This window comes from Xenopus tropicalis, chromosome 3 (assembly GCF_000004195.4).
Source record: "Xenopus tropicalis strain Nigerian chromosome 3, UCB_Xtro_10.0, whole genome shotgun sequence".
NCBI classification, from domain to species: domain Eukaryota; kingdom Metazoa; phylum Chordata; class Amphibia; order Anura; family Pipidae; genus Xenopus; species Xenopus tropicalis.
The window spans coordinates 151201491-151227915 of record NC_030679.2 but is presented as its reverse complement, the minus strand read 5'-3'; the positions used below and the strand labels follow the sequence as shown (position 1 = coordinate 151227915).

General features: G+C 44.2%; 1 protein-coding gene across 1 annotated transcript; it reads left to right on the top strand.

Annotated features, from left to right (window-relative positions):
- Window positions 1-567: 567 nt before the first annotated feature.
- LOC100498554 lies at window positions 568-26425 on the top strand. The gene is made up of 11 exons (XM_031898386.1): window positions 568-816; window positions 1757-1818; window positions 9509-9616; window positions 10887-10952; window positions 14476-14577; window positions 15200-15239; window positions 18729-18931; window positions 21578-21617; window positions 23141-23334; window positions 25163-25322; window positions 25802-26425. Exons 1-11 carry the CDS (start codon window positions 568-570, stop codon window positions 25847-25849), a joined length of 1272 nt encoding a protein of 423 aa, XP_031754246.1. The 3' UTR covers window positions 25850-26425.

Here is a 26425-nt window from a genome sequence, read left to right as displayed (position 1 = left end):
ACGTCCTGGAATCTCGCGCTGCGCATGTGCAAAGCGGGAAGCTGAATACTAACACTACTATTCTTGGCGCAAGATATAGTTAAGTCACTCAACATATGAGATCCGTTGGGGAACAAGCATGCACCCTCAGATATTATATTTTGACTCATGTGTACATCAACTCCGGTCCTTCAGGACTCAGATATCAAGATCGCCTAAAATCATGTGTCGTGCCTGTTCTACTCCTTCATAATTGAGGCCTTCTCTCACCAATACATTTCCCTTGTTTATGCTGCTTTAAGACTGGACTCTGAGACATGATTGGCCTCAGGAAACCCAACGGCCCTGTATTATAGAGGCATTACTCCGGCCATGGCTTTATTGGCGTTACCAACGTAGTGTGTCGTGGGGGGAGTGGTGCAAAGTTGCACTTGTTGGACACAATGTGCGCATATTTTGTCTGGATTTCGAGAATCTGCATGACGAGCGGGTTGTGTGAAGAGACACTTATAATTCCAAGTCAATAACATAGGATAGTCAATTATACACATATACACACTTAACTCGTAGCTTGCACTGCTGAGCTCGATGCCTACACCTATCTCTCTTCAAAGGAATAAGGAAAAGAGGATTTGGATGTCTGATCCTCAGAGCCTCCCACTGGCTGCTGTTCTCCCTCCATACCCGTCCGGCGTAGCCAACCGCTACCACTGTATTATGTACGTGCGCTCTGGGAGGGCGAAGGGGCAGGCAGTGGGCGGGGTGCACCGGTGGGCGCTCGTAGAACGAGGGGGTCCTTTGAGATTGGTGGTGCTGGGCGGCCTTCGTCGGCCCAGAGTAAAATGAGGGGTAGAAGCTCAAAAGGCCTAAGTGAGGTCTCATGCCATTGCCCCACCCCGATGTTCCAACACTCTGGCGAACGGCTCCTGTGATTAGCGATTTTTTACAGGTGCGCACGGACGCTCCAACTATGTGGCCCCTGCGATCCCTCACAGAGAATGATTACTGATTTGGTGGGACCCAGAGTGAAGCCGCTCCGCAGCCGACAGCGTTCTCAAGCATCCTCTCAGGACACTATTACGCGACATTGATATCTCGCTGAACCGACAGTGGCATTCTATCACTTCGTGAGTAAAATATTTGCTTGCTATGAATTGGACCATTCCTGCACTTTTCAATTGGTCTTCATTTATTTTTTTTATAGTTTTTTGAATCGTGTGACACCCTTCTCGCTTCCCTTCCTTCTAACGGTCTCTCTCGCGCCCTTTGGACAACATCCGTTGCTGTGTAATCTCATCTGACTGCCGGGCAACAACAAACATATACTGCTCTATAGTCGCCAAGGCCTCGGTGAGTAGTGTATGTATGGTATTGTATACATTATCTGTGTGATTACGTGTATCCATTTCTCTATTAATAGACTCTCCTCTCCTCGCTCTCTCATGCTATTAGTGTTGTTACCGCGCATCGTTTGCAATAAACTATTCTGTGAAGTGCATTGCGAGGCATGTGGGAATGTGTGTGTACCTTCTACGGCATTGTCTTAGGCGACCCCCTGTTGAAAGGGGTCGGCGGATTCAACCGACGCACGAACTCCTAGGTACTGCCACTTCGATAGCGATGGGCTCACTAGCCGCTTGGCAGACTGAATGCGCTGAGTGGTAAGAGAGGGTGACGCTAATTATATGCTCAATATTATATGCTTTGCATTCTTTCCTCTCTATCAGGTCCTATACGCATGATTCTAAGCTATTAGTTATGCTGTTATGTGTTGCAGCAGTATCCCGGGCTCTCGCAGACCTCAGATAAATACGTCCAGCTGATAATAAAATTACAATCGTGAGAAAGACTCACGCACGGGATTGTTTCGATTTGGTCGCCTGCAGGTTGGGGCCGGGATCAGTGCATCTCGCTCCTCCCCATAGACATCCACGTGTCTGTGGAATATGTGAGGTCAGTGAAGAAAGAAGGGCACAACTAGTATGTGATTAACAAATATACCTCTCTCAAGCACATAGAATTAGATCGCTCCAATCTCGTGATACAAGGTTGATTATGCAATCTTGCGGTCTGAGTCCGGTATAACACCCGGTTCTAACTATGAAGAACGTGAAATTGCCAATATCATTGTGTACCCTCCCATATATTGTCCCTCGTTGTTCCCCAAGAACAGATGCATCGCCCATTATTAGACAAGAAATAGGTGACTCGACCTAGACGTCATGACGCTTATTCTATGATTATTAGTCGAAGCGAGAGTAGCACGACGTTAGTCAGAAGGCAGCATATTAATGCGCAGATCCTGAAGACCTCCGCGAGATAGGAGCCCAAACGAGATTCAAGACCTGTGGCTGTCACCTCTCGTTTTCTCGCTTACATTACTAGCGGAGCAGTGATCATTATCGTGTGTCATGATTTCTGGTTCCGCTTTGCTCGGCTGTGTATTGTGCTCACTGTGGCCTCTCTTGGGGCAGGTCATGTGAGGGGAGCTTACTTTGTTTGTGTGAGCGCAATATGAGTATCTCGAGTGAAACAAATTCAATTAAGGCCTTCCTAAAAAAAATTCTACTTGTCTTCTACAGACTCGAGAGTTTTATATTCCTATTAGGCTATAGCGGTCTACCTTAAGGGCCGCTGGTTTTTTGTAACACGCCTTTCAAAATTAGAAGTCTAGGACCCTGTGAATAATTACGTTACTGGAACTGACGCCTTCCATAACTACTCGCTACTGCGCTTAGGCATTAGCCCCTCTGTTTTTCGGGGTCTCTCTACATCTCATGATCTGTCATATTTGTACGCCCTAGGGTTCCTATATCTTGATGGGTAGGTCGCTCTGACGACTCTTCTGGCAGTACTTCCAATACCTCATAACTAGCTCCCTGTAGAGGCTTCTATCGTTAAATGCAGTTCAATCAGTCTACTCTATATCTGTGTCCTATGATTTTTCTGATATTCGGCCACGCTACACACGCACTATTCATAGTCATAACCAGCCTCCTCATTCCTAATACCAGCCTCTGATCGCCGTATAGCATTATAAGATGATATTTACCCACTCAGCTGTAGCACAGAAGATTAGTTCCCTTCTGACCGCGGAGGCAATCTACGCGCGTATTTGACTCGGTGTGAGGCCGTCTCTGCGATTTAAGTATATGTCTATTAGATTTACCCTTTTGCCGTATTCTACATCTATCTTTCTCAGATGTCTACACATAGCTGTATTTCAATTAGCAGACCCTCTATCCACCTCGTTCTCTCTCTAATTTATACTATTACCAGGTTTTCTGCATTATCTCGCTCAGAACAACTGCCTCACTGTAGATTGAAGGGCTTTGTCCATTTAAAAGTCGTCCTAGTCAACTGGGGTGAAACCTCCTGACTCGCGCGCATGCGCATACTCCCTCATTGCATCTAGTCCAGCGCGCGCCCCATGTCATCAAACAGTATATATATCTCGTATGTTGTTACTATTGACTCTATCTTCGATACTTTCATAGTGTCTCTACCATGCTAGACTCATTCACCTTACTAGTGCGTGTGCTAGACTCTAATACTCGCCCATTGATGCTGACTAGTGAACAACCCAACGCGTAAGAGTAAAGAGCACGCTCTGCTAGTTCGTATTCGTAACCAGCATTGAAGGCTGGATTTTGTCTTCTATTTTTGAGCATTACATAGCTAAAGGGAGAACCACAACTGAGAGGAGTTTGGAAATGTATAGGACTCTAGGGATGAAGAAGTAACTCGCTTAAAATGTTGCAAAAGGCAGAGGTACCTCTCAAAGTCGTAAGTAGTTGTGACACAAAGTTATAAGCCTTACCCGTTGTCACCGAGATCGCAGTGGTAGACTGTTCTCATGTGTGCAGGGGTCAGCCAACCCCAAGTTGGATAGTGCGCCGGGGACGTTTCCATCTACGCCACCAGCTCCTTGCCTGTTTCTATCCCATCTATGCATGGCATGGTTGCCGGCGGAGAGTAAGGGAGAGCAGGGGAAGGGCGAGGGTGGCACTTCTGCCATGTGCACGCATACAGAATCCCGATGAGTGCACCAACGTGTTGACCAGTATACAGAAGCTGTCCTAGTTACGGATCGCGCCGCTATGTTATACATCAGGCCTCATATAGTCCACTATTACAGAGTATTTAGGTACACCCTTATCCTACAAACATGTCTGCGCCAATCACAGCGGGATCAGACGCCTGTCGTAGGGCTACCCATAATCCGCTGTAGGCGGGTCCTTTCGTAAATTTGTATCTCCATACTTAGTCTTATGGCCTTACTCTCTCGGTCTATCTTACGGTACTGAGGCGGCAGCTCCCGATTAAGCTTTCACTGATTTGTGATCTACACTGCAGTGACAAATGTGGAAATCACGTTGGTCTAAAATGTCGACTGTACTTCTGTTAAAATGTGTACAATTGGAATGTGGGCTTTCACGTATCATATTACTCCTCGCGTGGATCGATATTTCTGTAAAAGTAACGGGTTCCGATAAGGAGTGATCCCACCTGACGCAGTATGTAAAGAGGATAGATAGTCATTGATGGGATCGTCGAAAGGTCTAGGGTTTGCCTCTCAGGTGACTGATTCAACTTTTTCACAGTGTGCGTGATAAAGAGTATATAAACCGTGATATCAGCGAGTTTGATAGTCTAGTGTAGAGGCGCGGTCTAAGGTCTAGCATAGAAAAAAGGAGCAAATAAAAAGGCTGCTAGTTTGGGAGAATGACGCGTTGAAATAAAGGGGTTTTAAGTGCTACAGACGCGAGTGCTGGAAGTAATTACTATGGATTTCTTCATACTACAATAGTGGATAATATCTATGTTTGAGGGTATTAGGCATACGTTGTGTAGACTAACTCAGTACGAGGAGTGAGATCTCAGCATTGAGGGTAGTTGAACCCCGCACTTACAAGTGGAGGTTGGCAAATGCGCAGGGGGTGGTGGGCACTATCAGCACCCGCCGCCCACTAAACCCAGCGTGGTCTGGAGCTCCCCGCGCCCACTCGGCGTTGGACTGGCCTCCCCTCGCCCACTCGCGCGTTGAGTGACTCCGAGATTAAATGTTCTCTTACCTCAGCTCCAATTTAATATTTGGTGCAAAAAACAAATATATGCTTGGGCAGCAATGACTCCGACTCTGGTTCCTTAAGGTCAGTGCTTCAGAGCATAGGTTGGGGTGTTATGTTTTTCACTAATAGCACAGAAATGGCTGTCATTTAAAATGAGATTAAATCATTAATTCAGAGGAAAGAAAGTTAGAAGAAGAGGAAAGCATTTAATAACTGCAAGTCAGAGGGGACAGAAGCTGAGTTTAATACATAAAAATACTATAACAAATGATGTAAAAAAAGCAAGCAGGAAGGCAAAGATAGAAAATGAGGCTAAGACTGACCACCCAAAGTATATTAAATAGTAAGATATCCCGTTACTTAATAGTAAGTAATATACCCTTCAGTTTTTAACTCCAGTGCTCAAACAAGATATTACAGGTATGGGATCCGTTATCCAGAAACCCATTATCCAGAAAGTTCCGAATTATGGGAAGGCCATCTCCCATAGACTCCATTATAAGCAATAATTCTGATTTTTTAAAAATGATTTCCTTTTTTTCTGTAATAATAAAATAATACCTTCTACTTGATACCAACTAAGATATAATTAATCCTTATTGGATGCAGAACACTCCTTTTGGGTTTGTTTATTTAACTTTTTAATGATTTTTAGCTCCCGAGCATTATGGGTAATGGGTCCCATACCTGTACTGGATTAGAGAAAGTTCAGAGCAAGGCAACTAAACTGGTAAAGGGAATGGAAGGGCTCAGTTGGGGTTGTTTTAACTGGAGAAGAGGCGCTTAAGGGGTTATATAATAACTATTTATTATTGTACAAGGGGACCATATAATAAACTCTTTAATGCTTTATTTACCAGTATGTCCTTCCAGCAGACACAGAGGCATTCAGATAAGAAGAAAGGAGGTTCCTGCCTAATATTCAGAAAGGATTTTTAAAGTGATAGCTGTAAAGTTGTGGGATTCTCTCCCTGAATCAGTGGTACTGGCAGGTACATTATATACAGTAGGTGAATTAGAGAATACAGGGCTACTTAAATGGCTTTTAGTACTCTTAGGGACTTGTCCAATTGCAGGACAAGTCCCTAAGAATTTTTCTCCCAAATTGGAGAGGCTTCAGATGGGATTTTTCTTCCAGATCATCTAGAGTTTAGGCAGGTTTCAGAAAAAGTTAAACTCAACGGACAAGTGTATTTTTTCAATCTAACTTTATATGTTTCTCTACATCTACTGATATATATGTGGTAAACTTTTAATTAACCAAAAACCACTAAAGGGAGCTAGTGTGAAAATGTTAATAAATAATAAAACAAGCTTTATCTCTTGGAAATACAAAACTTTCTAAACATCTATTTCTATCAATGAAAAATTCTTAAAGGAACAGTAACACCAAAAAATGAAAGAGCTTTAAAGTAATAAAAATATAATGTACTGTTGCCCTGCACTGGTAAAACTGGTGTGTTTGTTACAGTAACACTACTATAATTTATATAATAAGCTGCTGTGTAGCCACGGGGGCAGCCATTCAAGCTGGAAAAAAGGAGAAAAGGCACAGGTTACATAGCAGATAACAGATAAGTTCTGTAGAATACAATAGTGTTTTATCTGTTATCTGCTAAGTGCCTGTGCCTTTTCTCCTTTGAATGGCTGCCTCCATGGCTACATAGCAGCTTATTTATATAAATTATAGTAGACTTTCTGAAGTAAACACACAACTTTTACCAGTGCAGGGCAGCAGCACATTATATTTTAGTTACTTTTATACACTTTCATTTTTTGGTGTTACTGTTCCTTTAATTTTCACTATCCCTCTCTCAGCAACCTGTCTTTCTACATGCAGAAGTTGGGGCCAGATTTTGACTAGCAGGTAGGTGTGATACATATTTATCCTTTCCTAGAAGATGTATTAGAGCTCATTTAAATGACTGATTCCAGCGATTGAGCTTCAGTACATCTTCTTGGCAAAAGGGTGACACCCCGCAAAGTATGTGTTACACTTAAATGTCAATTAAAATCTGACTCCAACTCCTGCAGACAGAGTGCAGAGACACAGTTTGCTAAGAGAGGTATAGTGAAGACTAACTTGATTCTTTCATAAACTGAACACATTTTTATATTGATAATATTTAGCTTCTTATTTTGGTACGGTGAAGCTTGTGTTACATTTTCATTTGGTCATAGTTCCCCTTTAATTAGCTTTGATCAGTCTACTGCAGCTTAAGGATAATAAGAGCAGATGTCCTAAATATTCAGAAATGTGTTGCACCACCCACACGGAAATCTCGAGGAATTCACTGAACAATGTGCAGAAGGAGTAATTATAAATAGCAAATACACTTGGGACACACATTATATGATCACAAAAAAATGAATAAAGGGCATGCACAGGGTTATTAAAGGGATACTGATGCCAGAAATTAAATCATAACATTATCTTTGCACGAGCTTTAGAATTTTGCCAAAAAGGTATTTGCCAGATGCTTTTACATTGCCTATCCAATCCCCCTGTTCTTCTATGAGGGGGCGGCCATATTTGTGCAGCAGGAGTCTATTAGCATTAGAATCTGTAACTGACAGGCTGAGAAGGAACAGTCAGGTCGGCAAAACAATCAGGTTTAGGATCTTTAAGTAAAATTACGTACAAAAGCAGCCCTATCTGCGAAAAACATGACTTATTTTCTGGAACAATGTGTATAATTTTTTTTAAAAACCACAAGCGTTCGAGGTTTATAAAACTTTATGTGACTTTTTTAGACTGACAAAAAGCACACCAGGTTTAACGGAGAAGGAAAGTCATTTTGGCATTTTACTGCCAATAGATTCGCCACATTAGTACCACCTAGAACCCTATATTTATTCTGCAGAAAGCATTGCCATACCTGAGTAAAGAGCCCCAGAAGTTTTCTCGGTTTGCTTCAGACAGCAACTGCCATTTTAAATAGCTTCCTGTTTGCAGTCTAGCCATTTGGAGTTCTTAGCATTCTTATGGGAGGGGGGAGCAGGAGAGAGCTGCGCAGACTCTAGCCCCCAGGAATGAAGGATTTTTCTAAGAGAGGAAGTCAGACACTTGAACAAAATTTTTACAAAAAAGAAGACAAGAAATCCTGTGTTTCTTTTGATAGAGGACTCAGTGCAGCTTTTCTGTGAGTGCTTATGGCTGAATTTACATAGACTTTTCTAATAAAGTTTACTTTACCTTAGTTTTTACCTTTCCTTCTCCTTTAAAGGGCACCTATCACCCCATATTGTTTCCCCCAAATAGTGTCCACACTCCACAAAGGGAAAACAATAGTTTTTTCTTTTTTAAAAAAAACTGCCCCTGCCAGCGCTGGGCTACCCAGCACCGGATTTATGATTAGAGTGCCCATAGGCCACCCCTATTCTTCGCCAATTCTCTCGCCACATATCTGGGTCTGGGGCTACCTGCACTGAGAGGGAGCCCCCAGTGCGGGCAGCCATGTTGAGGCACACCCTTGTGTGTAATGAGCGCGTGCCACAATTTCGCTCATTATTCCCATGTGTGTGATGTAGGAGGGTGATTTACAGCGGTCCAGATCCGATCCCCCCAGGGCGCTCCCTCGATCCGCTGTCTCCCTGCCCCTACACGCGGGGGCCATTGGGGGGTGCAGGGGCCCTGAGGCAGAAGCCCCGGTGGGCCCTGCACCCCCCAGTACGACCCTGGCTTTCGAGAACCATTGAGTCCTATAGAAGGCTTTTGATATTCAAATTTGTATATGAGTTTTACTGTAGAAAGCACAAAGAAAGTTAAACGCATTATTGTTTTCTATTTTACACACTTTCAAGTGGAACTTAAACGCATTATTGTTTTCTATTTTACACACTTTCAAGTGGAACTTAAACGCATTATTGTTTTCCAAGATGCAAGTGAGGAAAATGGACGCCAATTCTCCCAAAATGGCCACCGGAGCTCTTCCTGTTTGGGGAAAAATAAAGAGGATTCATAGAAATGAACGTCCGTTTAAGTTTCACGATTTTTTCCAGAAATGCCAATATATGCTCTAAACGCGCTAGGTTTTCTAGGTAGCTTTACAATTAAGACAGCATTTATATGAAAAATGCTTATATAGAAAATGTATTCTGAGCCTGGTAAGAATAAAAGGTATCACACATTAGGCCGGATTCAGGTTGACGAGAAATTCCAATTCCAGATTTTTCCAAAGAGCCAGATGCAAGTGCAGTGAGAAAAAACTTATCTTGCTGTTTATCCTGCGAAAACTCTAATTAAACAGAATGGAATTGAATCTTGCCTGTAAGTTTCCACGGGACAAATCATAAAATAACGTTTTCCCATTGATTTTAACCTGGCCCATGTGTATCGTAGCATATCCATGTTTCCTTATTTATGCACAAAATTCAAAATATAAATGTTTACTTAATGAATCCTTAATGCAGAACAACAGGCTCCTAATTGCTCCTATTGCTATGTTTCCCTGCAGGCAGCCCTGTATACAAGAAACTTATTTCCACTCACCTGGTCTGTATGCCCCTCGCCCAGAACCACATTACAGGTCGGCAGTCTTCGACCAACCTTGTGACAACCCAAGGTAAAGAAGGACTTTTTAACTCATTTTGTTCGCTGGGAGGACTTTATTCTTCTACTTTGTGTCCCTTTTCTCTGTATTAATAAAACATTACCTTGTACTTGATCCCAACTAAGATATAATTACCCCTTATTGGGGGCAGAACAGGCCTATTGGGTTTATTTAATGGTTAAATGATTCCCTTTTCTCTGTAATAATAAAACAGTACCTGTACTTGATCCCAACTAAGATATAATTACCCCTTATTGGGGGCAGAACAGCCCTATTGGGTTTATTTCATGGTTAAATGATTCCCTTTTCTCTGTAATAATAAAACAGTACCTGTACTTGATCCCAACTAAGATATAATTACCCCTTATTGGGGCAGAACAGCCCTATTGGGTTTATTTAATGGTTAAATGATTCCCTTTTCTCTGTAATAATAAAACAGTACCTGTACTTGATCCCAACTAAGATATAATTACCCCTTATTGGGGGCAGAACAGCCCTATTGGGTTTATTTAATGGTTAAATGATTCCCTTTTCTCTGTAATAATAAAACAGTACCTGTACTTGATCCCAACTAAGATATAATTACCCCTTATTGGGGCAGAACAGCCCTATTGGGTTTATTTAATGGTTAAATGATTCCCTTTTCTCTGTAATAATAAAACAGTACCTGTACTTGATCCCAACTAAGATATAATTACCCCTTATTGGGGGCAGAACAGCCCTGTTGGGTTTATTTAATGGTTAAATGATTCCCTTTTCTCTGTAATAATAAAACAGTACCTGTACTTGATCCCAACTAAGATATAATTACCCCTTATTGGGGGCAGAACAGCCCTATTGGGTTTATTTAATGGTTAAATGATTCCCTTTTCTCTGTAATAATAAAACAGTACCTTGTAATTGATACCGATTAAGATATAATAGGACTGTTCTGCCCCAATAAGGGGTAATTATATCTTAATTGGGATTAATTACAAGGTACTGTTTTATTATTACAGAGAAAAGGGAATCATTTAACCATGAAATAAACCCAATAGGATTGTTTTGCCCCCAATAAGGGGTAATTATACCTTAGTTGGGATCAAGTACAGGTACTTTTTTATTATTACAGAGAAAAGGGAATCATTTAACCATTAAATAAACCCAATAGGACTGTTCTGCCCCAATAAGGGGTAATTATATCTTAGTTTGGTGACCTACAGTGTACCGGATGTCACTTTTGTATGATTGTTGCCTGCCAACTATTTAATGTACAGAACATTCTCCGATTTGTTATTTTTAGGACTTTCAATCACCCAGAGACGCCTTACAGGCCAACAGTCTTGGACCAGCCGTGTGACAACCCAAGGTAAAGAAGGACTTTTTACCTTATTTTGTTCATTGGGAGGAATTCTCTATATTCTTCTTTGTCTGTCTTTACTATGGCAATTTGTATGTGAGGTAAAAAGAAAAAGTACACCTTTTAGGGTTGCCACGTCTCCTGTATGACAACTCCTGGCAGTGAGGCGGGGCATGATGTCACTGGGCGGGGCAGTGACATCATGGGTTCGGGGCACTGCTGTCACAGGGTTCAGAACTATCTTGGAGAATCCTGCCTGGTTTTCCAAATTGGCGGACATCCCTGCCGAAAACCAGGCTGTTCGGGCCAATACCAGACAGGTGGCAACCCTAGTCCTTCTTCTTCACACAGCAGGGTATGTATATAAACTATAGTAGGGTTTCTGTAGCAAACACCCCAGCTGTACCAGTGCAGGAATGGCTGCCCCCGGGGCTACACAGCGGGGTATTTATATAAACTATAGTAGGGTTTCTGTAGCAAACACCCCAGCTGTACCAGTGCAGGAACGGCTGCCCCCGGGGCTACACAGCGGGGTATTTATATAAACTATAGTAGGGTTTCTGTAGCAAACACCCCAGCTGTACCAGTGCAGGAACGGCTGCCCCCGGGGCTACACAGCGGGGTATTTATATAAACTATAGTAGGGTTTCTGTAGCAAACACCCCAGCTGTACCAGCGCAGGAACGGCTGCCCCCGGGGCTACACAGCAGGGTATTTATATAAACTATAGTAGGGTTTCTGTAGCAAACACCCCAGCTGTACCAGTGCAGGAACGGCTGCCCCCGGGGCTACACAGCGGGGTATTTATATAAACTATAGTAGGGTTTCTGTAGCAAACACCCCAGCTGTACCAGTGCAGGAACGGCTGCCCCCGGGGCTACACAGCGGGGTATTTATATAAACTATAGTAGGGTTTCTGTAGCAAACACCCCAGCTGTACCAGTGCAGGAACGGCTGCCCCCGGGGCTACACAGCGGGGTATTTATATAAACTATAGTAGGGTTTCTGTAGCAAACACCCCAGCTGTACCAGTGCAGGAACGGCTGCCCCCGGAGCTACACAGCGGGTATTTATATAAACTATAGTAGGGTTTCTGTAGCAAACACCCCAGCTGTACCAGTGCAGGAACGGCTGCCCCCGGGGCTACACAGCGGGGTATTTATATAAACTATAGTAGGGTTTCTGTAGCAAACACCCCAGCTGTACCAGTGCATGAACGGCTGCCCCCGGGGCTACACAGCGGGGTATTTATATAAACTATAGTAGGGTTTCTGTAGCAAACACCCCAGCTGTACCAGTGCAGGAATGGCTGCCCCCGGGGCTACACAGCGGGGTATTTGTATAAACTATAGTAGGGTTTCTGTAGCAAACACCCCAGGTGTACCAGTGCAGGAACGGCTACACAGCGGGGTATTTGTATAAACTATAGTAGGGTTTCTGTAGCAAACACCCCAGGTGTACCAGTGCAGGAACGGCTGCCCCCGGGGCTACACAGCGGGGTATTTATATAAACTATAGTAGGGTTTCTGTAGCAAACACCCCAGGTGTACCGGTGCAGGAACGGCTGCCCCCGGGGCTACACAGCGGGGTATTTATATAAACTATAGTAGGGTTTTTGTAGCAAACACCCCAGCTGTACCAGTGCAGGAACGGCTGCCCCCGGGGCTACACAGCGGGGTATTTATATAAACTATAGTAGGGTTTCTGTAGCAAACACCCCAGCTGTACCAGTGCAGGAACGGCTGCCCCCGGGGCTACACAGCAGGGTATTTATATAAACTATAGTAGGGTTTCTGTAGCAAACACCCCAGCTGTACCAGTGCAGGAACGGCTGCCCCCGGGGCTACACAGCGGGGTATTTATATAAACTATAGTAGGGTTTCTGTAGCAAACACCCCAGCTGTACCAGTGCTGGAACGGCTGCCCCCGGGGCTACACAGCGGGGTATTTATATAAACTATACTAGGGTTTCCGTAGCAAATACCCCAGCTGTACCGGTGCAGGAACGGCTGCCCCCGGGGCTACACAGCGGGGTATTTATATAAACTATAGTAGGGTTTCTGTAGCAAACACCCCAGCAGTACCAGTGTAGGAATGGCTGCCCCCGGGGCTACACAGCGGGGTATTTATATAAACTATAGTAGGGTTTCTGTAGCAAACACCCCAGCTGTACCAGTGCAGGAACGGCTGCCCCCGGGGCTACACAGCGGGGTATTTATATAAACTATAGTAGGGCTTCTGTAGCAAACACCCCAGATGTACCGGTGCAGGAATGGCTGCCCCCGGGGCTACACAGCGGGGTATTTATATAAACTATAGTAGGGTTTCTGTAACAAACACCCCAGCTGTACCAGTGCAGGAATGGCTGCCCCCGGGGCTACACAGTGGGGTATTTATATAAACTATAGTAGGGTTTCTGTAGCAAACACCCCAGCTGTACCAGTGCAGGAACGGCTGCCCCCGGGGCTACACAGCGGGGTATTTATATAAACTATAGTAGGGTTTCTGTAGCAAACACCCCAGCTGTACCGGTGCAGGAACGGCTGCCCCCGGGGCTACACAGCGGGGTATTTATATAAACTATAGTAGGGTTTCTGTAGCAAACACCCCAGCTGTACCAGTGCAGGAACGGCTGCCCCCGGGGCTACACAGCGGGGTATTTATATAAACTATAGTAGGGTTTCTGTAGCAAACACCCCAGCAGTACCAGTGTAGGAATGGCTGCCCCCGGGGCTACACAGCGGGGTATTTATATAAACTATAGTAGGGTTTCTGTAGCAAACACCCCAGCTGTACCAGTGTAGGAACGGCTGCCCCCGGGGCTACACAGCGGGGTATTTATATAAACTATAGTAGGGCTTCTGTAGCAAACACCCCAGATGTACCGGTGCAGGAATGGCTGCCCCCGGGGCTACACAGCGGGGTATTTATATAAACTATAGTAGGGCTTCTGTAGCAAACACCCCAGCTGTACCAGTGCAGGAACGGCTGCCCCCGGGGCTACACAGCGGGGTATTTATATAAACTATAGTAGGGTTTCTGTAGCAAACACCCCAGCTGTACCGGTGCAGGAACGGCTGCCCCCGGGGCTACACAGCGGGGTATTTATATAAACTATAGTAGGGTTTCTGTTGCAAACACCCCAGCTGTACCGGTGCAGGAACGGCTGCCCCCGGGGCTACACAGCGGGGTATTTATATAAACTATAGTAGGGTTTCTGTAGCAAACACCCCAGCTGTACCAGTGCAGGAATGGCTGCCCCCGGGGCTACACAGCGGGGTATTTATATAAACTATAGTAGGGTTTCTGTAACAAACACCCCAGCTGTACCAGTGCAGGAACGGCTGCCCCCGGGGCTACACAGCGGGGTATTTATATAAACTATAGTAGGGTTTCTGTAACAAACACCCCAGCTGTACCAGTGCAGGGCAACAGTACATTATATTTTAATTTACTTCTTGGTGTTACGGTTCCTTTAATGAATCCTCAATGCAAAACAACAGGCCCTTAATTGTACCATGTTTCCCTACAGACAGCCCCATATAAAAGAAACATATCTGCATGAATCAAATTTTAGTCGCCCAGAACCACATTACAGGCCAATATTCCAAGATCTATTTAGTGACAACCCAAGGTAAAGGAGGACTTTTCTGTTATTTCCTTTCTCTGTCTGTCTTTACTATGTTTATTTGTATGTGGGGTTTTTCTAACCCAAAGCCACCATCTACCTGTTGTGCACACACCATACCTCCCAACTGTCCTGATTTTCGTGGGACATTTCTAATTTTGACAGCTCAGGCAGCCGTCCTGGATTCTTACTGAAAAGTCCCTCATTTCCCTTTGATCTCTTAAAAGCTAAAAAAAAGATACAATGTTTCTCAAACAATTAAAAAAGTAGCTTTTGGCAGAGAGCCCAGAAAAGTTAACAAGCTAAACCTGCACTGAGATACAATTGTAACTAATAAGCTAGATATATATAGGAATGCTGGCCCAGCACCTATGTGTATAATTCAATAAAGCAATAAAGAAATTCGAGATACTCCAGTCTTTTATTCGAACGAGTTTTCCTTATTTATAACTAAATGACCATTTGATATGGAAGGTTATTTGATTTAGAAAAACTAAACTCAAATTCACAAACTCGAAAATTGATAAATAAGCCCATTAGAGGACACTGGCAACCTTTCTTCATCAACGTTTGTCGGCACTTTGATTTTCTATTTCTTTGTAATGATAACTGCCATTCTCTGTTTTAGTACTCAGTATTTGAAACCAACGCTGGACATCAAAGGCACTGTAAGTTAAAATAAATACAAACACATGGATGTAGAGATTGTGGTAGGCTGCTTAACCAGCATGGCTGGATGGTGAGGGATACTTTGTCTTCTGATTATGGATATCACTACATCATATAACGAAAGGGATGCTGTACAGTGAAGTAAAGCTGGCCCTGGGGCCAAACGATCGGATTACATTTGTGGTTATGAGGCAGTCGGTTCGGGGACCGCATCAACGAGCCGATGTGGTCCCCGATCCTACCGGATTTTCTAACCTGGCCGATCGAGATCTGGCCAATTTCAGGCCAGATATCGGTCGGCCAGGCAGCTCTGTTCTGCCCATACACGGGCCGATATCGGCAGCTATACTCGGCCCGTGTATGGGGACCTTAAGGGTGAAGACACATGGAGCTACTTAGTAGCAGCCAGGGCCGCCATCAGAAATCACGGGGTCCCTGACAACGAAAATTTCCGGGCCCTCCTCCTCCCACGCCCTGCCCCCAATGGCCCCTCCCCCAGTGACCCCTCCTATCAGTACAAAGGACACACAAACATTGGTAGCTAGGGCCTCCCTAATACATTGGTGCCAAGAGCAGTGCCCCCCTAATACATTGGTGCCAGCAGCAGTTCCCCCAATAATACATTGATGCCCAGAAGCAGTGCCCCCATATACATTGATGCCCAGCAGCAGTGCCCCCATATACATTGATGCCCAGTAGCAGTGCCCCCATATACATTGATGCCCAGCAGCAGTGCCCCCATATACATTGATGCCCAGCAGCAGTGCCCCCATAATACATTGGTGCCCAGCAGCAGTGCCCCCATAATACATTGGTGCCCAGCAGCAGTGCCCCCATATACATTGATGCCCAGCAGCAGTGCCCCCATATACATTGGTGCCAGCAGCAGTGCCCCCATATACATTGGTGCCAGCAGCAGTGCCCCCATATACATTGGTGCCAGCAGCAGTGCCCCCATATACATTGATGCCCAGCAGCAGTGCCCCCATATACATTGATGCCAAGCAGCAGTGCCCCCATAATACATTGGTGCCAGCAGCAGTGCCCCCATAATACATTGGTGCCAGCAGCAGTGCCCCATATACATTGGTGCCAGCAGCAGTGCCCCCATATACATTGATGCCAGCAGCAGTGCCCCCATATACATTGATGCCCAGCAGCAGTGCCCCCATATACATTGATGCCAAGCAGCAGTGCCCCCATATACATTGATGCCCAGCAGCAGTGCCCCCATAATACATTGGTGCCAGCAGCAGTGCCCCATATACATTGGTGCCAGCAGCAGTGCCCCCATAATACATTGGTGCCAGCAGCAGTGCCTTCATAATACATTGATGCCCAGCAGCAGTGCCCCCATATACATTGATGCCCGCAGCAGTGCCCCATATACATTGATGCCAGCAGCAGTGCCCCCATAATACATTGGTGCCCGCAGCAGTGCCCCATATACATTGGTGCCCAGCAGCAGTGCCCCCATATACATTGATGCCCAGCAGCAGTGCCCCCATATACATTGGTGCCAGCAGCAGTGCCCCCATATACATTGATGCCCAGCAGAAGTGCCCCCATATACATTGATGCCAGCAGCAGTGCCCCATAATACATTGGTGCCCGCAGCAGTGCCCCATATACATTGGTGCCAGCAGCAGTGCCCCCATAATACATTGATGCCCAGCAGCAGTGCCCCATATACATTGGTGCCCAGCAGCAGTGCCCCCATAATACATTGATGCCCAGCAGCAGTGCCCCATATACATTGGTGCCCAGCAGCAGTGCCCCCATATACATTGATGCCCAGCAGCAGTGCCCAAATATACATTGGTGCCAGCAAGCAGTGCCCCATAATAAATTAGTGGTCAGTGTGCCCCACAGCCCACCCCTAACACATTGGCGACCTGCAGCAGTTTATCTTCAGCGAGCGGCATCTTCCGATCCTTCACAGGCGACGCCTCTGCACTTACATCCCCACGCGAATGGAGACAGGCCCTTTTATAAGGTTGCGCCCCGTGCGTACTGACGTCACATGTACACACGGGGCGCAACCATCCAAATAACCAATGACAGGGCCCGGATTTTATTAAAGCCCGAGCGACTAAGAAAACTGTAGCGCCACCGGGCCCCCTTTAAAAGTAAAAATTGCCCGGGCCCGGGACAGCTGTCCCCGCTGTGCCCCCCCTGATGGCGGCCCTGGTAGCAGCTACTTGTCACGGCTACTAAAATACCCTGCCATAGACAATACTGAGAATTGCCCCTGCAAAATACACAAAGAGCCAATGATCAGTAAATGATCAGCATTGTTGATTTTGTAGCCGTGACAAGTAGCTGCTACTAAGTAGCTCCATGTGTCTTCACCCTAAGGGCTCTGGCACACGGGAGAGATTAGTCGCCCGCGACAAAACTCCCTGTTCGCGGGCGACTAATCTCCCCGAGTTGCCTACCCCTGCCATCCCACCGGCGAACATGTAAGTCGCCGGTGGGATGGCAGACGCGGCGGCGCGATTTCGCGCAAATCACCGAAAAAGACTCGCCAGTCTTTTTCGGCAATTTCCTGAAATCGCCCCGCCTCGGGGAGATTAGTCGCCCGTGAACAGGGAGTTTTGTCGCGGGCGACTAATCTCCCCCGTGTGCCAGAGCCCTTACGAAGAAGACACACGGAACTACTAGTAGCAGCTACTTGTTGTAGTTACCAAAAAAGACAATGCTGATCATTTACTGATAATTGTCTCAATCTGTGTTTTAGCAGAGGCAATTCTCAGTAATGTCTATCTCAGGGGAATATCTGGCATTTAGTAACAGTAAAAAAAGTAGTTGCTACTAGTAGCTCTGTGTGTCTACACCCTAAGGGCAGTGGCAGACAGAAAGATTAGTCGGCCTTTGACAAATCTATGTTATTTGCTGAAGTCACCCAAAGTTTCCTCTCAATGCAACTTCAGGCGACTTCGGCTACGCATATGCCATCCCACTGGCGATATACATTGTTGCCGGTGGGATGGCATTGCGGGGAGATAAGTCGCCCGTGGCAACGAAGATTTGTCACGTGGCGACTAATCTCCCCATCTGCCACTGCCCTAAGGGCCCTTAGGGTAAAGACACACAGAGCTACTAGTTGCAGCTACTTGTCGTGGCTACTAAAATAGACAATGCTGATTATTTACTTATAATTGTCTCTACATGTGTTTAGCAGGGGCATTTCTCAGTATTGTCTATAGCAGGGTATTTTCTGGCATTTAGTAGCTGTAAAAAAGTAGTTGCTACTAAGTAGCTCAGTGTGTCTTCACCCTAACAGTGTGTAGATTAAAAATTGGAGACATAATTATAGGTCGTTCCCCAGAGTGTGAGTAATGGAGGGAGGGGACATTTGCATAGAAATAAGATGGTTCTAGTAAATGTTATTTAGCAGAGGGAAAGATATCAGAAAAAGAAAACTAAAATTTATTATTTTTTTTTTTTAATATTGTCCCTTTGTCCCTTCATTCCTTATCCTTTAGAAATGCAGTGACACTGTATACAGAAACCCCCCTGTTTGGGCCGATTCGCCTTTCGCAGGGCTACAAAACTTACCTACCGTCGACGATATTTTTAGAAAAAACAAAAAAAAGAAGAACAAACGTGATATTAAAAAAGAGAATGCTGTGACTCGCCATATAGAGGAGATAAGAAGGAAGCAGAATAAGATCGACAAGATAGACAAGTCAGTTACGTTTATTCTATACCCTTTCTTCCCACTCTATACTATAATATATGCTATATATTCTAAGCTGCCCTATTAAATAGGCAATAAATTATAATACACTGCAGTTATTTATAAGGACCCACTAAAGCTCATTAACCATAACAACAACAACAACAAGAAATCCTCTGCACTCCTCCATTACCAATATATATAGGACATTAACCCATTCTGTGCATTAAAGGAAAAGTAACACTAAAAAATTTTAAGTAAAAAATCCATTCTGCCCTGCCCCAATAATTGCCCTATCCTGCACGCCATTTATTATTTTGAATTCTTTATTAGAAAATACCTGCTAAAACTTGGCCTCCGGTCATTTGAAATAGGGCGATTCGGCGATGCAGGGAAGAATCCACTATGCCACAATCGATTGAACGATCCTAGCCTTCCTTCTGTATAGGAAGGAGTCAGGCTAGGATCGTTCAATTGTTTGTCGCATAGTGGATTCTGCCCTGCATCGCGGTATCATCTCAAATGACCGGAAGCCAAGTTTTAGCAGGTATTTTCTAATAAAGCATTCAAAATAATAAATAGTGTGCAGGATAGGGCAATTATTGGGGCAGGGAGAATAGATTTTTTGCTAAAAAATTTTTAGTGTTACTTTTCCTTTAAGCTACCAAGAAATGCCCTCCCCTTTAGGCAAAACAGGGATTGTTTGTCCATATATTGCAATATACTTCAAGCCAGGCCAACTACGTCAAAGTCATCCTTTCTGGCCAATCCTACAGTGACTTACGCCATTCATTCTACTGCTTCAATATACATTTAACAAAGGGACTAGGTTTTACCTGCACCTTAAGGTGGCCATACACGGGCCGATTCTAGCTGCTAATATCAGAACTTTAGACCAATTTGGCAGCTTATCGGCCTGTGTATGGGCACTAACGATGGGCCTGAAATCATCCAGATCTGGATTGGGCAGGTTTGATTTATCATTGGGTTGGGGTGGGAGCTCGGGTGTAATTATACACAGCGAAGGCATGGGATTGTGCCAAATGTAGTTTTTTGTAAAAAGATTGTATTATTGGTCTTTAAGCTCCCGATATCAGCCCTGACCAAGTTACACCTCAAGCTTCTAGCCCTCTTATATTCCAAAAACCCTAGTTTCTGGAAACTCTTTACATCTGGTAACAATTCTGTAATAAACGCCAGTGTTACTGATAAGACCTGTCTGTTTATTGGCTGTTTTAAAGCTGCTAACAAAGATCATTTTACCATCTTATTGATATCTGCTGTGCAATCATCCGGGTCACTGATTATCCTATTAGAGGTGAGGTTTAAATTTAGGTATGTACAATATATCTAACTTTATTTATCAAGTGCGACTAGGATATGCAGAGCTGTACAGTTTTACAATACAGGGAAGCATATTAAATATGAATATGCAAAGATAAAGTACTATGTGGTAATAGACAAAGTAGTAATGAAAGAGGCAAAGAAGAGTGCAAGTGCTTCTGCAGTGCCATTAAATAATACGGGCAAAATTACAATAGATCCCTCCACTGTGGGGTACAGTCCTGGAAAATGTAAAATCAGACGGAAAGGCCATCTCCCATAGACTCCATTATAAGGAAATAATTCACATTTTTTAAAATGATTTTTTTTCTGTAATAATAAAACAGTACCTGTATTTGATCCCAACTAAGATATAATTACCCCTTATTGGGGGCAGAACAGCCCTATTGGGTTTATTTCATGGTTAAATGATTCCCTTTTCTCTGTAATAATAAAACAGTACCTGTATTTGATCCCAACTAAGATATAATTACCTCTTATTGGGGGCAGAACAGCCATATTGGGTTTATTTAATGGTTAAATGATTCCCTTTTCTCTGTAATAATAAAACAGTACCTGTACTTGATCCCAACTAAGATATAATTACCCCTTATTGGGGGCAGAACAGCCCTATTGGGTTTATTTCATGGTTAAATGATTCCCTTTTCTCTGTAATAATAAAACAGTACCTGTATTTGATCCCAACTAAGATATAATTACCCCTTATTGGGGGCAGAACAGCCCTATTGGGTTTATTTCATGGTTAAATGATTCCCTTTTCTCTGTAATAATAAAACAGTACCTGTATTTGATCCCAACTAAGATATAATTACCTCTTATTGGGGGCAGAACAGCCCTATTGGGTTTATTTCATGGTTAAATGATTCCCTTTTCTCTGTAATAATAAAACAGTACCTGTACTTGATCCGCTTATTGGGGCAAAACAATCATATTGGGTTTATTCAATATTTAAATGATTTTTAGCAGACTCAAGGTATGGGGATCCAAATTACAGAAAGATCCCTTATCCGGAAAACCCCAGGTCCTGAGCATTCTGGATAACAGGTCCCATACCTGTACTATAAATAGGATGTTATGGTTCCCTTTTCTAACCCTAGCTGTGTTGTTCCCTAACCAGTGCTGCAGGGGTTAATACTAAGGAATTTGTTCAGCTACCGGTAACACAAATATTTGTAAAATATGATTATAAGAATGTACTAAACATTGTTGGCCACCTTTCTTCCTTTGCCTCTGTTTTCTGCAAAAAATATTGAGTCCTCTTTGGAATTATTATGTTAGATACTGTGGTAACTACTATTTCCTTTATTTTAGTGATGATTCCATGAAAACACAGCTGAACATCCCAGGCATGGTATGTGGAAAGAAAAACAGACACACAGCATCAGGGAAAGTGCGGTATTTTTATCCCTAATAAGGGATAGAGCCACATCGCATTCTAATAATGGAAATACCTCTGTCATCTCATTCTGCTGTACCCTGACCTAATGTAGGGCAATAACAAGTACCCACCTCTAGGGTATTTAGTGTGTGTAATGCACCCATCAGCTGACAGCATACCCTTAGGTGATTTCCAGTGGTGCAGTGGTTCCCTGATGACATTTTGGAAGAATTTATATTGCTGTCCCGGGGGTTAAACATTTATATGCTAGATATTCCTGTAAGTGTGCATAAATGGCTGCTTTCATCTATTTGAAGCCTTGTTATTACCTAAGGGGGTCCTGAACCAAACATAGGACTTCTGACAAAGGCAAATGTGGACTTCAACCGAGAAAGTCCAGTAACAATTTCTCAAGAATATATAAAGTTAAAGAAAGTATTTTTCCTGGCTCTCCCTTATGGACAAAGGAGGATCTGAGTATTGGGTATAAGCCAGGCTGTAGTAAAGGAGAAAGAAAGGTAAAAACTAACTAAATAAGCTTTATCAGAAAGGTCTATGTAAAAACAGCCATAAGCACTCACAGAAACGCTGCAGTTCTCTGTCAAAAGATTTGTTGTGTCTGTTTTCCTCTGCCAGAGACACGCAGCTCTCTCCTCTCTTGCTTCCCCTCCCTCAAGAATGCTAAGAACTCACTCCCCCCTGTGGATCTGAACCAATCAGCAAGAAGCTGACTCATAGTCTAACTGAGCATGTACACAGGTCTGGGTCTCGGTGCAGGAGTGAGGCATTATGGGAACTTTCTTTACAGATCTCAGCATTTTTTCTGCCTGTTTGGCTTATTATCATCTGAACAGGTGAAATATGGGGAGACTTAAGGGCACTATTGAGAGAACTGAAGTTATGCCTGCAGCTTGAGATTAACTCTTTATTAGCCTTTCCTTCTCCTTTACGGCTTGGTGCCTAGGGCATCTCAGCTTCATCCCAATTTCCTACAATCAGTGTATGCACAGTACAGCAGGCCTGATCATAGAGGATGAGGGTACCCCATCCCTCAGCTCTGCCAAGTTAACTGCAGTGAGCTGGGGAGGGGTTTTTTTTAAAACAAACTTTAGTTAATATATAGGTACCCAAGTACCACCCCCTAAAGCTGTAGATACAGCCCTGGGGATGGGATCTCTGAGTGTAAAGGGTCAGGAGTATGAGTGTTCTGCCTACATTGGTGCCCACTGCCCCTGATACAATAATAACGGGGTTTTAATGGTTTTAAATTGTAGTATTGGTCAATGTTTTCCCCAGAATATTTTTCTATCTGGGTAGGATGAAAAAAGTAGCTCATTTGTAAACACACTGCCCAAAAGTTCACACATGGTACTTTCCTTGGGGAAACAAAGCAAGGTTTTAAAGGGGCACTAAACCCTGGTGCACTGTACTGCTCAACCAAAAGATGTCATTTCATATTGTCCTATTTATGCTGCTGTTTGTCTGTTACCCACTAGGTATCCAGTAAAACCGTATACAGAACATCTCCTGTTTGGGCTGCCCCAAACACCTACCTACCGCACCCACCTACTGCAGGGCCTGCCCCTGATGAGCCTTATGGACCGACTAAAGCAAGGGTGAAATACTGTGATTTTAGAAGTGCGAATTCTGTATCTCAGCATCTAGATGAGCTAAAAAGGAAGCAGAGCAAGTAAGACAAGGCAGTTAGCTTTTACCCAGTCTTTCCCTCCTAATATATTGTATATACTGTATAGGATAAGCTGAATCTGCAATACTGTATCCAAATCAGCATGCCATTGGGATGAGAGGCTTGCAGTACAATCCCCAAGGATTTCCTCCACAATTACAAGAGCCCAGTGGCTAAATATTTTAATGAAATGCATTGTGGTAGCTCTTAAAGTGATACTGACATGAAAAATGTAGTCCTCAAAATAATGGTGTACATCAAAAGTTAGCTATGGGCTATACTGATTGTTTTTTGCCCAGATGTCTGCTTTATTTAGTAAAGTTACATGAATGTCTAAAACCCGACTGTTTTGCAAACCCGACTGGCACTTCTCAAGCTGTCAATTACTGTTTCACTTCACTGACGTCAGCTGAAGCTGGGCGGTTCTATTCCCCTTACTTCCTTGCAGTCTGTGCCTCCCCCACATCACAGACATCAAGATACTTTCACTGAGCGCTGCCTGTAAGTGTCTTCTCAATAAATCTTTGCACCAGAGCTATACTAATTAATCCTGCTGTGATTTATTATTTGAAAGGAATGCGCTCCCATAAAGATAAAAAGTATACACGCTGCTTGTGTCTGCTATAGAGTGTACATGACAGAGACGGCCAGTTCAAAGGGTATCAGAGCAAATATGCTTAGAAAGGAATACAAATACCTCGTTCCTAAACACCACTGTCCACTGTTGTACTTCAGCATTAAAAGATTTCATTAGAAATAGTTTGTATGTGCAGCACTGATTCCGATTGGCTAGGATTTTTAAACTAAAATTAAGGGGAGTGTTTTCAAACAACAACAAACAGCTACTGCCCAAACATGGCAGCCCCCTCAGAGAGAAACCCATGAGACCAGAATGGCATTGTAAAAGTGATAGCTATATGGTTATAGGTTGAAATTAAAGAGATAATACAATGATAAAGCAATGAAAGGTTTAAAAAACATCATTATTTTTGGTGTCAGTATCACTTTAATTATTGCCCTACTGGTATTTAGAGTAAGTGCATTGCTCATCCCACGGGGCAATAGAGAGGAGATTTTGGTTGGATGGTGTCAGCTTGCATACTACAGGACGGATGTGGTCACTTCAGTCAACATATAAAGGGACTGACTGAAAAATCTGATGTGAAAACTACGTGAGAGATTTGCTATCCAACACGACACGGCTGTCTGGAAATGCACGGAATGTCGCATGTACATGCAGAAGCAAAACACCACAAATAATCCGACTGATCTGATTTAAACTACAGCCGAGGGGATCAGATTATGTAGCATCCTACAATATCTCGTGCTGCTGCCTGACAAGAATTTGTGGGTTACATTAAATCTGATCAAAATCTCTCACGTGGTTTAGTCCTTCGGCACAGAATCGCAGGTGCATTGGTACTGTAGGGGGTGCAGGCAGCCCAGGGCAGCCGCTGTACAGGGGATCTTTCCATTCAGCATACAGAGTGATCAGGCAGCCCAGGGCAGCCACCATACAGGGGATCTCTCCATTCAGCATACAGAGTGATCAGGCAGCCCAGGGCAGCCACCATACAGGGGATCTCTCCATTCAGCATACTGAGTGATCCCGCAGCCCAGAGCAGCCACCATACAGGGGATCTCTCCAATCAGCATACAGAGTGATCCGGCAGCCACCATACAGCTGGTCACTATATTTAGCAGATCAGTTCAGTGGTGCATGATAGTCAGCACATGTGCCAATTCTGTATTATTTGTTCCCAAGCCTCTCCCCCCAGCCAGTACATTTGTGCCACAGTAACCATACTGCAGCCCATGTCACTCTGTGCAGGATTAAGAAAGTTACCTGGGGAGATAGCGGCACACCTAGCAGGACCAGTGCGCAGACGGAGATGCCCTTCTATCACAGTTCTCCTATAGAGGATTTTCCAAAGACAGAAGATATGAATTTCTTTTCCTTCAACAGCTCAACACCCATCAGTCAGGCCGAGGTAATAATGACTGAAAGCTATAAAGCTTCTTGCTTTATAATGCATCAAACAGAATATGTATAGTTGGTAATTACAGGATACCCTGACATTTCTGACCAGGGCCCCAATGAGGTATTACAGTAACTGTCTCTCTGGAAACCATCAGCAGAGGGCGCAGGCGTGCATGGGAGCAGGCAGGGACTGGGGCAGTGGCGGGTAGCTGTGCACTCCGGGCCCCTCTAAAGATTTTTTTCTAACCCTAACCATAAACCCTGTATATTAGCCCTGAGATATATATATATATATACAGCCCTCTGTACTAGGTCCTCTACCCCTGTTTATTAGCCCTGAGATATATATATATATATATACAGCCCACTGTACAGCTACTTGTCACTGCTGCTAAACCCCAGAAAATCCCCTGCCCCTGCACCCCCCAGTGATTGTAACTTTCCTTCTCGTTTAATTCCGGCCATATATTTTATTCTTTTCCCATGTAGGACCTGTTCCCATGGCAAAGCCCCCCCTGGAGAGCTGCCTTGCGCTAATCTAGAGCCAACAATGATGTGGTCCTGGCCCTACACAACTGAGGAATAGTTACCCTTTCTCCTCTCGCTGCCAGGAGTGCCAGCAGCACCAACTGGCATAAAGGCCATGGGTTATGTTTCAAATATTGTTACTGCAAATGTAAAATACAAGTTGTGACTGTCCTTTTAATGTTCCAGTTAAAGGCAAAGAACGTATCAGCCATTTCCCACAGTGACTTAGTAAAGCGTTACCCCCGGCAGGGCAACAAGCGACGTGCAGCAGCTCCGCTGTGTTTCATAGGCTTGCAGTATGTAGTTGCAATGTGTAGTTCTACTGTTCCATTCCATGTTGCTCAGGCCAAGCCTGCATTCAGTGGGCTCTCTCCACTGGGTGTCATACACACAGGCACCCCTCTATTCCACTGGGTGTCATACACACAGGCACCATCTATTCCACTGGGTGTCATACACACAGGCACCCCTCTATTCCACTGGGTGTCATACACACAGGCACCATCTATTCCACTGGGTGTCATACACACAGGCACCATCTATTCCACTGGGTGTCATACACACAGGCACCATCTATTCCACTGG

Excerpts from the sequence above, each read along its gene's own strand:
- LOC100498554 (XM_031898386.1), top strand. The coding sequence starts at position 568 with ATGCCTACACCTATCTCTCTTCAAAGGAATAAGGAAAAGAGGATTTGG. Across the intron at positions 14,578-15,199 it reads CTATTTAGTGACAACCCAAG|TACTCAGTATTTGAAACCAA; the intron begins GTAAAGGAGGAC and ends TCTCTGTTTTAG. Across the intron at positions 25,323-25,801 it reads CACCCATCAGTCAGGCCGAG|GACCTGTTCCCATGGCAAAG; the intron begins GTAATAATGACT and ends TTTCCCATGTAG.